Source organism: Hippoglossus stenolepis, chromosome 15 (assembly GCF_022539355.2).
Source record: "Hippoglossus stenolepis isolate QCI-W04-F060 chromosome 15, HSTE1.2, whole genome shotgun sequence".
NCBI lineage: Eukaryota > Metazoa > Chordata > Actinopteri > Pleuronectiformes > Pleuronectidae > Hippoglossus > Hippoglossus stenolepis.
Genome location: NC_061497.1, coordinates 17,861,198 through 17,874,043, shown reverse-complemented (window position 1 = coordinate 17,874,043; position 12,846 = coordinate 17,861,198). Strand labels below are relative to the sequence as shown.

At 40.8% G+C, this 12,846-nt stretch overlaps 3 protein-coding genes across 3 annotated transcripts in view; all 3 read left to right on the top strand.

The window, feature by feature from the left end:
- The first annotated feature begins 487 nt into the window (after positions 1–487).
- ccna1 (cyclin A1) lies at positions 488–4,477 on the top strand. Its single transcript, XM_035178891.1, has 9 exons — positions 488–672; positions 1,857–2,012; positions 2,132–2,351; positions 2,440–2,555; positions 2,689–2,915; positions 3,530–3,734; positions 3,850–3,963; positions 4,053–4,186; positions 4,297–4,477. The coding sequence occupies exons 1-9, from the start codon at positions 670–672 to the stop codon at positions 4,346–4,348; spliced, it is 1,227 nt and encodes a 408-aa protein (XP_035034782.1). The 5' UTR covers positions 488–669; the 3' UTR covers positions 4,349–4,477.
- Positions 4,478–4,774: 297 nt separating this feature from the next.
- Positions 4,775–11,828, top strand: sparta (spartin a). The gene is made up of 8 exons (XM_035177851.2): positions 4,775–4,934; positions 6,133–6,934; positions 8,772–8,966; positions 9,406–9,547; positions 9,700–9,894; positions 10,084–10,242; positions 10,440–10,530; positions 11,200–11,828. The coding sequence occupies exons 2-8, from the start codon at positions 6,161–6,163 to the stop codon at positions 11,423–11,425; spliced, it is 1,782 nt and encodes a 593-aa protein (XP_035033742.1). The 5' UTR covers positions 4,775–4,934; positions 6,133–6,160; the 3' UTR covers positions 11,426–11,828.
- A 521-nt stretch (positions 11,829–12,349) lies between these two features.
- Positions 12,350–12,846, top strand: part of ccdc169 (coiled-coil domain containing 169) — a 40,688-nt gene continuing 40,191 nt past the window's right edge. The window contains exons 1-2 of the mRNA XM_035177798.2: positions 12,350–12,513; positions 12,598–12,680. Coding sequence (XP_035033689.1) covers positions 12,386–12,513; positions 12,598–12,680 — 211 coding nt within the window. The 5' untranslated portion in view covers positions 12,350–12,385. The remainder of the gene's footprint in view (positions 12,514–12,597; positions 12,681–12,846) is intronic.

Here is a 12,846-nt window from a genome sequence, read left to right as displayed (position 1 = left end):
CTTCTGATCTTACCAACTATTTTAATAATCTTATAATGTTTATATTCTTGTCACCTGTAACAATTTTTTATGTCTGTACCTGTGCTCTTATGCTTTGTTATCTTCAAATTCCCTTTAACCGTTTCCTATTGTTTGCCTTACATTTTTCAGTTTTAACTTGTATAGCCCTTTGTAACTGTATTTTGAAAGGTGCTATATAACTGAAGTTTATTATTATTATTGTTATAATTATTGTTATTATTATTATTATTATTGTTATTATTATTATTATTGTGATTATTATAAAAAACCTAAGTTCACATGGGAATATATGTTGAGAATTATAGTAAATTCCATATTGAGGTCTAATCCGATCATTTTAATGTGAAGCTCAGGTAAATAACTGACCGTCTGTTTACGTTCCTGACGCGTGACGTTGTCCGTTAGCTGCGGCGCTCGCACACGTTACTGGGCGAACAAACGGCTAAGAGGAGACAACTGATTGGTTGACAAACTACGTGAGGACGAAACCTGCAACTAAACCAGCCAATCGGGAAGCGGCTTTAATTCGCCAGAGGTCGCTGTTCGTCTCCAGGTTGATATCAAGAAACTTAACGTTAATTAGTCCGTTGGGTTCGCCACAGGACAAATCCCTCCGCCGCCGCTTCTTTAACTACGTGGATCCTGAATATGGTGAGTTCACAGTGAGGAGCAGGTGATGTTTGATGTGTGCAAACCAACAGGAAATCATCGTAGATCTGTTAATCACACTTTATTTGTCCCCCCCCCCGCTTTGTTTTACTGTTTGTTTTTTGTTACCCACGATCTGATCAATTATTGTTACCATGGTGATTATGTTTCTGAAACCGCAGGGTCAGCACCATGCGTGTAGGAGAACTTAGAGATCTGATTATACAGAGATTTGTGCATCAGACCACTTTTATTTAATCTATTCAATGTTTAAGCTACTTCTTTCAATGCTTAAATGCTGATTTAAATTTCCACCATCTTCCTTTAGGTGTCAGTAGAGGGAATTTGGTTGATTTTCGTGTTTGTAACCTTTATATCTACACTCACCTTTTAACCAATTAGTATATTTTACAATATAAACTACAGTTTATGTTCAGCCTCACTCTTTTCTCGTCTGTAACATTTGTATTTGTGCTCTAATGCTGTGTGACCTTCAAATTGCTAGTAATTGTTAGCTTTTTTTACCTTTTTAACTGTTTTGAAAGCTGCTATATATAATTTATTATTACAGTGTGATAATGAATAACATATTGTAGGGTTCTGAAATGCAAACAAGCTATTTGAATACATCACCTGTCACATAAGGAATTATTTTATGATACTTTACACTCTAACTAGATTCAACCCTTCTGTCGGGGGCATAGACCAACCACCTAATTGATGTACAACATGTGCTGCTTATGCGATATCGAACCTTTTCTTATCTTATAACCCTTAAAAATAATGCGATCTTCTCAACTGCCTACAGGTTACAAGTTATGCGTGATCTTTATTTCCCTGATCGATTAATTTGAATAGTTTTAGAGGCTTGGATAATTAAAACAGCCCAGCAGTTCACAGTAGAAAACCAATATAGAAAATTCATAATTTCTGTGCCAGTGATGCACAGAACGCTTTATTTATAATTGCGTGTGATTTTACTAATCTTGCAGCCCCTCAGGTTCATCTTGGGGTTACCTTGGGGTCCCAACCACTAACATAGATCATTGCAGTGCAGCATACTGTAATTAGGTCCATGTTTGTAGGTGCTTTATTTAGGTTCCTCCAAGCTATTTCAATTTTGTGTTTTCGTTATTATGCATTTTTTACATTTTCAACTTCATCTTTCCCTGTTTCCTTGTTTAAAGCTGAACTTCAGCTCAAATGCCCCACTGCGGCAAACCAGCAAAGAAAATATCCCACCTTCAGGTAAAGTAGAGGCCTCACAGGTCCAGAGGCCCAAACAGCGGACAGTGCTCGGGGTCCTGTCAGAAAATAAGCAGCACGGCCGATCTGTCAGCAAGGTAAAGGAGAGAGGCTCTGGGGAGCGAGATACTTTTTTTTTTACTGATTTTCAATTCAGTTCACAGAGTATTCATTTCAACTTCTTGTGGTTATCAGGGTGACTTGTTTTTGTCAACAGGGAGACCGGTTCTCCAAACACAGTTCGGTTTCAGACAGCTCCCAGCACACTTTGCTCGGCTGCACCTCCAGTTCTGGCTTTGATGTAAATGTTGAAGAGGCTTGTGAAGTCGTTCTTTCAGCTTCTGGTCAAGAAGTAGTGTCAAAGAGTTATCACCTCGACATTGAAACCACCCCCCTGCAAAATATAGATATGAGACTCCTGCTGGGGCTTAGTTCAAGTGAGTTCGCCGGTTACAAAAACATCCATCAAGACTTTTTTATTGTGTTGTCTTGTTTATGTCCCAACGACTGTTCCCTCTCGTAAAGGTCCATGCAAGGAATCGTCTATGCAGTCTGAAATAGATGAATCCCTGATGTCAGACGAGGATCTGTTTGTGTCTGAGTACGCAGAGGACATCCACCAACACCTGAGGGAGAGCGAAGTGCGAAATGATCTGAACTAATATGTGCTTTGAGTAATTTCTGTCATGTCACTGTGTGTGGTCAACATTAAGTACACCCTGGTTGTGATGTATTGCAATGCATCATGATGACTGTTTCTGCTTCTAATGGCAGATGACGTTAAGGGCAAAGCCCGGCCACTTGGAGAATCATCCAGAGATCACCAGCAGCATGCGCGTCGTCCTGGTGGACTGGATGGTGGAAGTCGTCCAGGAGTACAACCTTCGCCCTGAAACTCTGCACCTCGCTGTCAACTACTTGGACCGTTTTCTCTCCTGCACAGCGCTCATCCAACGGGCAAAGCTGCAGCTGGTTGGCACAGTGGCGTTACTGATTGCTTCGTAAGCACACGTTTAGGTTATTTTCACCCGTGTGTGTGTATGTACAAAATAACTGAATATATTTTCACTTTTCACGAAATTTCGTGGTGATATTGATTTGGACTATGTCTCCAAATCATTAACTGATTGCTAAAAAATCAAAGTCAACAAAAATATGGTCAGAAAAACAGTAATAGGGCTATAGAGACGATCTAAAATCTTTTCTCAATCAGAAAATGATTCCCTGTCGTATGACGTCATTTGAGAAGTGAGATCATGAAGAAGTCAGAAAAGTAGCTCATGCATTGCTACAAAAATGCATTTCTTCAGGTGTCTGCATCCTATAGGACTACAGCCACGACCCAAAGCTTGTAAAATGTATTCATGATCATTCAGTAGGAATGATGTCGCCATTACCTACAACTTATTTCTATTAACCAATTGATTGTTTCAGTATTATGTCACGATGACGTCATTATAAAATGGCTTCACTTTATAAAAAATTATCCGTCAGTGCTTTTTATTGATACTTTTCCTGTATTGATTTGTCAAAAAGATTTGAAACTCATTGTAAGAATCGACCTAATCAACTCAACCGATGGTAACTCGATGTCTTCTGATGTTTTGCCTTGTAGAAAATACGAGGAGATCTACCCTCCCAAGCTGAATGACTTTGTGTACATCACCGACAGCACCTACACTAAGGGGCAGCTGATTCGGATGGAGCATTTTGTCTTCAAAGTGCTGGCCTTCAAGATGGCAGCGCCCACCATGAATCAGTTCCTTCGTCTTTTCATGTCCATCCACCCTGTCTGTGCCAACACAGAGAACCTGGCCCTCGTGAGTCAAACCCATCACTCACATTTTAACCAGACTCTGGGTTTATGCCCTCCACCTTTTTGAAGATGCACTTTTCTACTTATCGCAATCACATTTTGATTTGTTCTGTCTCTAGTATGTAGCTGAGTTAAGCCTGATGGAAATTGAACCCTTCCTACACTATACTTCATCCATGGTCGCAGCTGCAGCCTTCTGCCTAGCCTTGTACACTGTGAGCGAATCTCTCTGGGTAAGTTTGACCGGATCATCGTTCTGAATCCTAAAACTCAATTTTATGAGTTGTAGACTTTTAAAAAAACATGTCTTCTTATGTTTTAGCCTGATTCCTTATCTGTGTTTACTGCCTACACCATGGCGGACATTGGCCCTTGCCTAAATGAGCTCCACAAGCTCTTCATCGGGGCAGAGAGTCACCCACAACAGGCCATCACGAAGAAGTACAAGAGTTCAAAGTGAGATGTAGCTTGTTCTTTTAATGCCGTTTGACTTCATGTGCAGTTTCAGTTTCGTTGGGTCGTTGATGCATCTGTAAATTGACGTCTATTCTTCTGTCTGTTTACAGGTATTGTCACGTGTCGAGGATCACTCCACCTGACACGCTGCTTTTCCCATGAGTCACTGCTCCACCCATCCACCGGAGCTTCTGCCCGAACAACGACTGAGAACAAAACTGTCGGCAGATATTTCTCTTTCCCCTGGACACGATTTTTCATTTAGATTGTTTCTCTCTTTTAGTTTATGCAAGCACAATAAATAACAATAGAACTGTCTTCATGACATTCATATTTTATTTGATTTAAAATGTTTTAAAGCTCTGTCGCGAGTTGTAATATATGTTTATGTTTTGTGCAGAAAGCAATAAAGTTCATGTTAAATCAAGAATTTCTAAATTCATATGGCCAAGCTTTATTTCACATGTGTCAAGTGTCGGGTGTAATGCTGCATGTATTTCCGAATAAAGCTTTTATTGTTTAACGTTTTATTTTGAAAGTGCTGACCGGAAGCTTGGCTCTGGCTGGTGTGACGCTCGTGCTGCGGCTGCGTCAGGTGTAAATCCGGGAACGCAAATAGATCCGAGAATAGAAGTTTACTCAGGTATGAAAGAACAAGAGAACTGGCAAAGTGAAGGAACGATTCTCTGAGATCAACTTTTCACCATCAGTTCGTTCCTCTCGCAGGATTTGTAAAGTTTGGCTGAAGGTAAGAAACATTTAATCTGGAACTTGGTCATTTTGGGGCTCAGGGGTCAGATGTGATGTGTGAAAAGTTGTTTCTTGGTACATTTAGAAGTGAGGTTAAAGATTCAGTGTTGTCTTAAAAGTTCAAACTCCATGTTTACACGATGCTCACATTCAGGTTGTTCAGGTAAAACCTGATGCTCCAGCAGCAGTTGCCCACATTACACAGATTGTTCTCACTTCTACTTTCCTGTGGAGAGTTCTTGTGTCAGTGAGGAGTCTTGATTCACTTCTCTTTATCTCACCTGGTTGAGCTGCATGTGTCGGTGAGAGGGACTTCACCTTCCCTCCTCACTGTTGTCTCACTGTTGTCTTCATCCTTTACTGGTTTTTGTCTTTAGTCCTCATCCAACTAACTGAAGTGTTCATTTGTTCACTTTCATCAAACAAACTACAATCCACAAGTTTATTAATGCGTCATGTTTGTGTGTTGTAAAAAACAAAACAACAACCAACCAGTGACTAGTGTTTACATGTGTGTTAATGTGAAAGTCTTCCGAGGTTTACTTATATCGGAACTTTAATTTGACAGAATGAACGGTGCAGTAAAGATGTATATTTGTGTTTTCTTATACAGTTCTTTATTATAAAGTTTATCGTTAACTTGAGCCTCAATTACTCGACCGTATATATCGGTTGACGGATAGTATCGGCTGATATGAGCCTTTCACAGACAAACTGGTATCTGTGTAGATGTTTGCTGAAATACGTCGATATAAAAAAATATATTTTACAGAATAAACAACGCAGAAAAGATTTGCATTTATGTTTATAAATTACATAAAATATATTTGCTTTTCCCAATTCAAATTCTATATATTTAGTTGTATTTGTTGTCCTTTTATCTATAGCTAAGTTTAGGGTTGAAGTGTAAAGTATTAAGACTCTTGCATTTCTTTGTAAGAGTTTAACAACTATATATCAGGTGATTTAGCAGATCCATACCATTATTGGCAATGGCCCCTTCAAAAAAACATATTGGTCAGGCCCTATAAATTATATGTCTTTGTAAACATGGCAGTTTTTCTTTTTTAAATATATATATCGGCCGTTATAGGTATAGGATTTTTATTATTCTCCCTAATATCGGTATCAGCCCAATTGGTCGAGCTCTGCTAGTTCCTTTGATTTAAACTCTGCCTCCGTTCTTTTCTCTCTAGTCTCTGTCTCCATCTGTCTCTCGGTACGATGGAGCCTGCCGAGCTGCTGCTCATCAAGGACCAGCATGAGTTGGCGTTTCACTCCCTGAGTCGTGGGTTGACTGCCGAAGAGGCCGGGGAAGGAGCGGAGGCCCTGGAGTATTACAGAAAGGGCCGACAGCACCTGACCTATGGAGTGGAGATTCCCACTGGGGGGGAGAGGCACCACGGAGCGGCCTGGGACATGGCCAGGCAGCTTCAGCAGAGAATGAGGGACACTCTGAGGACTGTCAACACCCACCTCTCTGACCTGGAGACCTCACAGCTGACAACAGGAGACCAGAGGCAGCGACTGTTACTGGATCTCAACAGTCAGCCTCCCAGTGGTTCTCTCCTCCACCTGTACCCCACCATCCCTCCCACCCAGACCACAACCCCAACCCCAACCCCAATTACACTCCCTCCCCGTCCTGTTTCCCCTGCTCTGTGCAGATACTCCCTCTCTGCAGCGGCTCCAGGAGCTATAGCCATGGCTAATCCAGGGGACCAGCCTCCAGCGTACACACCAAATCCCACAGACGGGCATCACAGCCTGGCTTACGGCCCTGCTGGAGCCGGGCTCTGGTCGGGGCAGCAGAGCAGAGCGGCAGCAGCAGGACGAGATGGGAATGAGCTGCTCCTCGTCCCCTCTGGTGTGCAGATGTTTTTTGTGGCACCCAACGGACAGGTCAGCTCCTTGTCTAATCCAGGGTTCCTGCGTATCATCACATTTGATGCTGAGAACAAGAATTCCACTGCGGGGAGACCCTCAGCATTTCTACATGTAAGTAAACAGTGCGTCACAATAACTTTCTGAATGCTGCGTATGCAAAAGAAAATTCTTGGGCGTGTGTCCTCGAGGTGTGAACAGCGTTTAACCACGTCATCGGTATTTCAGGTTTCAGAACGATAACTATGAGTCAGTGTGTTGGTATTCAGATGAGTAGTAGTCACAAAGATATGTCCTACTAATAAATACACAGCTGTTGTCATGGTGAAATATTCTCATACGTGTGCCTGGTACACTTTGAGTTTGACAGCACATAAACATGATTTAATAAAACATGTCAAAATTGGATGTAGTATCTTTTTTATCAACGTCATAACATTTTTTCATGACCTGTACATAGTTTGTTGGCTTATCAAGGATATTACAATTAGTTAAATAATAAATGTTTTTCATTAGTGAATAATCTCGGTTATTATCTCAATTAATCATTTTGTGTAATCTACAAAACACTGAGAAATACCTAAATGTAATGTGCTCAACTGTTTACCGATGGTCTAAAACACCAATACATTCAGTTTACTTTCATTTAAAATTCAGAGATACGTAAAAGTAAATTTTCACACGTGATATTTTGTTTGATTTAAAAGAAGTTGCAGATACATTTTCAGACCGAGACGCAAATACTTGACTTATTGCTTCTGCTCCAGTTATAATTAATTTACTGCCTTTACACTTCAGCTGTTGAAGATGAAAAAAGTTTGACAGATGCTAAAACATTATATTTCCTTCTAACTGTGTTTTATTATATATATGAGTGATATGAAACATTGTATATTTGCAGTTTAAATTAATGATGTTGAGCTGTCCCATTGCAATTCGGACATATTAATACTTAATTAAGTATTTATCATATCTTTATTCTCAGAGATGTATCTTTATGTTGTATAATCTCAAAATTTGAGCCTGTAAGCAAAACATGATTATTGAAGTTTTGGCTAAAAAGAGTCACAACTCATCTAAAAGAATGACTTTAAAAACATTGGGTGTAACCGGTCACAGCCAGGTTCAGAGCTGTGTGATGATTTTTGTATTGAGCAAATGTAAAACTTGCAAACAACAATCCTGTATTCTGGCACCTCTACAAAGAGTGTATTATGCAGCCCTGTAAACCTCAGTCTTACCCCATGACTCTGTTTCCTACAGCACCAGGCTGGTGGGCTGCTCTCCTGTATTCTGGCCCTGCTTTGTTTCCCAGCAAGACAATGGTCCCATTTAACAGATGACTCTGCTCTTCTGTTGTGCTGCTGGTCGGCGTCCTGTACCCTCACATGGGGTCATTTTTTGTGGGGGGGGGCGGCATACCAGTGGCACGATACTACAGCAAGTCTGTATCCGTATTATGTACATAAAACCTGATGGGGCTAAATTCCTGTAATGTAAACATCAGAGTTTGGGACACTTTGCCTGCTGGGAAACAACGGTGCGTTTTCATGTCTGAAAAAATGATCAAAACCAGATAAATGATCTGTATTCAGTCACATAAGAAACCATCCATTCACATATACAGTTAACTGGAAAGCAGGATTTAATTCTAAAATAAATTCTTCAGAAACTACACTGTTATATGTATAACTCATGCAAAGCTGCAATTTGCTTACCCTCCCACTGTGGTAAAATCATGTGCCACGTTTAATGCAAATATTCTTATTTAACTGATGCAATCTAGCTCGTGTCATACAGGTGTTTGTGTTACCTGTTTTAAATGAACTACAGCTGGTGATCAGTTAGAATAAATCCAACCTCTTTGATAGTGATGGACGATGACCCCTGACCTATGGAGGCCTTCATCATCCCCAACCTCCTTATTGATTTGGGGTTTTGTGTTTTCAAGGTGTGTGATTGGCTGTACCCACTGACAGCAGAAACACCGGTGCTGTTGGCCAACTCCGGGATCTTCATGTTCCCTGACTCCTTGGCAGATACTCCCGGGTCCTACGTGGGCATAGTGCTGTCCTCTGAACTGCCCGCTGCCTACAGAGATATGTTTGTGGACATCCTATCACAGCTCGCCGAACTCAGGATCCAGGTCAGGCTTTACTCTCAGTACTGAGCTTATGTAAGGAATGGGAGTGGATGGAGCACATACAAAATGTCTCGGGTGTTTTTTATGTTTGAAGAGAGTGTCTTCTAGTGTATAATATTTCCTGACTGTTGCGCTTATCCATTTCATTGTCACCTATTTTTTACATCTTGGAAATATCCATGATGCAGTGCTGTTGAAAGTGAAAACACATTCTGTGATGTTACACTACATGCCCTACCGTTTTTATATAAAAAAGGTTTATGCCACTTTTATCCCAAGGAACACAGTTGTAGGTACAGAAAAGTTCCTGCTTAAGTGGGAACTATTTTAAAAGCAGAAAGCAGTTTTCATGTTATTGGAATGTTGGCACATTTGAATGCAAAATATGATGATTCCTTTTATAACAGCTGTTTAACACATGCGTTACTGCATTTCCTGACAGGGTCCAGAGGGGTCAGAGGTCGTCAACCTGAGTATGAAAGTCCCCCTCGGTCCCTCGCAACACCAGACAGGACTGACAGGGGAGAAGGAAAAACGACCAGTTCCTGGATGGAGTGAGAAGATGGCACAAGGAATCCTGACAGGTTTGTTCAGGCTGTGTGCTGTGTATAGAAAATGGCCACTGGAGGGTGGTGTTTACTGATGCATCAAGCAAGGAAAATGTTGCTGCAATAGATAGTTTGACAACACAACCACTTCCCAGTGTGTATTTAACAAGTAAAACATCTGTTTTTAGGAGCGTCGCGGTTTAGTCAAGAGTTGGTAAAAGGAGCAGAGGCCACAGGTCGGGCCATTCATAAAGGAGCGGCCAAGATCCGTGACCACGTCACGCCTGAGGACACCCCCTCAGAGGTCAGCCCCCGGGTCAGCAAAGGTCTGCAGGTGGCTAAACAGGCCACTGGGGGTGCTGTTCGAGTCAGCCAGTTCTTGGGTAAGGACTTGAGTCATTACAAGAAAAAACATAACAACTGTACAAGAACTAGATTTCAGTTTGAGTGCACGGACACGATGATAAAGATACAAACACCTGGCTGAAGTGAATCTCGATAAATGCTTAATTTTCTCTTTGGCTGTATATCCCTGTGTATGCCTCTCCCTGTATAATTATGTGTGTTTACAGTTAATGGAGTGAGTACAGTGGCAGGACATGTGGCAGAGAAGGTGGCGCCACACGTTAAAAAACATGGTGCTAAGCTGGTCCCAGAGTCCATGAAGAGCAAAGATGGCAAGCCTTCAAATTTGGATGGAGCCAAGTTAGTGGCAGCCACCAGCGTTCAAGGTAAAAACCTGTAGAACAGGAAGTTGCAGGAAGTGTAAAGTTATTTGATCACTTACATACACTGAAAGATGTAAATGTTGTTCTCATCTCACCATCTCAGTCTTTAAATGTTGAAATAATGTTTTATCCTGTTTGATTAAAGATGGTGGATAAAATCTTTTTTTAAGAGCACAATTTCTCATTTATATCCAAACTAGGTTTATCTACAGTTTGGTCTAGTCTGGAGACTGGAGCAAAGCTTGTTGGCAAAAGCGTTACAGCCGAGACCGTCACAACAGTGACCTACAAGTAAGTTCTGACATTTCCAACACATGCCTCTTTAGATAGACATGTTTTAATCGTATTGGATGATTGTTGAGCTTGTTTCTGACTCTCTCTGGTGTGTTTTAAACAGCATTAGAACAGAAACCAGTCTTTACAGTTTCCTACTGTGTGGCTTTCCTCTTGGTACGCTGGGAAACTGATCTGCTTTCACACCCTTTTCTTTTCAGATTTAGGGGCTTAGCGAGTCTATTTAACATGTCCAGCCACATCTGACTGCACGGGGGGGAGTAAAGGCAAATCCTTTTCACTCTTTTCACTCTCAGATCAAGTCAGAAAATAACCCAAAATCGGACATAATCCCAGTTTAAGCAACAGCTAACACAGAAATTGTATGTGTTTGTATTTTGAGTTATTTTTTGACTTTGTACAGCTGAATCCTCTGCTGTTTGTCTTTCCATGTTACCTGCAGTGTCTTCTGGTGTTGGGTGGTGATGCTGTTCACACTATCTGAAACACTTTCTCTTGGTTTGTTACTAATAAAACTGCTACAGAGCGAATTATGACTGTGTTTTTCTTGAACAGAATGAACATCACATACTTGCCTAGAATTTCAATTCCATACACATCCTCCACATGTTATTTATTTACACCAAACTACTCTTCCCTAACTCCACCGTATCAACCGTGGTGAAGGTACGGTAATGATGCAGGTGAGGCCACGGACAAAGCTCTGCAGTCGGTGGTCAATGTCGGTGTGACTGCGTACCACTTTGACAATCTGGGCATCAAAGCCTTCCTGAAGAGCGCAGGCAAGCAGACGGCCAAGGCCATGGTCAAAAAACCAGACGGAGAGACAGCAGAAGTTGAGGGGAAAGAGGCGCCGAAGAAAGAAGAGGAAGAGGAAGAGATGAAGAAATAAGATTTCCACAGGATGTGCTTAAGTGCGAGGTCTGATTGATGGGTCACTATCTCATTTGCACATTTATAAAAGGAAATATAGGCCATTTGTTTTTGGAAGAGATGTTTTTTTTTTTTAGATAAGGATTTCAAAACAAACTCAGGTATTAGTCTAAATTAAAGTCCAGATCTACTTTAAGCTATTTAAGTTATTTATATATCTTTAGGTTTTGTATTGTAATAATTTGATTTTTAACTTAGACAACAGTATTTTCTGTATGTTCGTTACATCAACCTGTTCACTGGCTAAAGGTCTGCTAGTTCATTTATAGCTACAGCCTGATATGACCTCTTTAATATTAAGATCTGTATGAATCTTGTGATATTATGCACAAATGTTGAATATAAAAAACTTTAACATTTAACTGATTATTTGACATTATTTGTTATAGCTTATGGCATGTCTAAGTTTTTTTTTAGAGAGGGGTGAAAAAAGCAAGATAAGTAATAATAATAATTCTTTATTAATCCCACAACTGGGGACATTTGCGGCATTTCAGCAGCAAAGCGAATAGTTAAACTAAGAAGCATCAATTAAAAAAGTAATTAACAAACATAGAACACAAACATAAGGAAACGTATAAAACAAACATTTATACAATATAATAATTGTTTTACAGATATTGAGATTGAACTGACAAATTAGTTTAATAGTATTGCACAAAACATATGTAAAATACTGGTTTCTTTCTTTCTGTCTGTCTTTATTTATTTTTTTTTCTTTTTCCTTCTTTCTGTTTGCTTTCTCTATTGTAATTAATCACCTGCGATATAAATCAACTGATCTTTTAAAAAGTGAGGAGTCATTTCTATTATTTCAAACCATTTTTAAGACATTTTTAAATCCACATTTGAACCTCCCGCCAAATTTGCTGCGTTGTTTCCGGCGCGGCCCTGAAAGCAGCCGGAAGTAGCGGTCTCCATGGAAACCCCCCGAGGCACAAACTTGCCGTCGGTGTTTTCAGACAGAAACATGGCTGCAGACAGCGAGTTCAGCAAATACGATGCGACGCGTCTGCAGGAGGAGCTGGAGCAGGAGAAGGAGATGAGGTGAGTTAGTGTCTGAGGGGACTTCAGGTCTTCAGCACTGACTAGATAACTGTGGAGTCAGCCTCGTGTGTCTCTTCGTTCCAGGGAAATGCTGGAGGAGTCCGTGTGTGACCTGCGGGGAACCATGTGTGAGCTGCAGGAGCGACTCCACAGTGTGGATGGAGAGGGTCAGTGCACTGTCACAGCTAAATGCTAAGCTAACCCTCTGGAACTATCTTCTACAGGTTGTCTGAAACTGTGAAACCATTATTTAAAGGATTTAGAGGTATGGGGTTGGGAGTGTGTTTGCATGTAATTATTTGTGAAACTTCACCTCTGGGATCTGATCTTGGA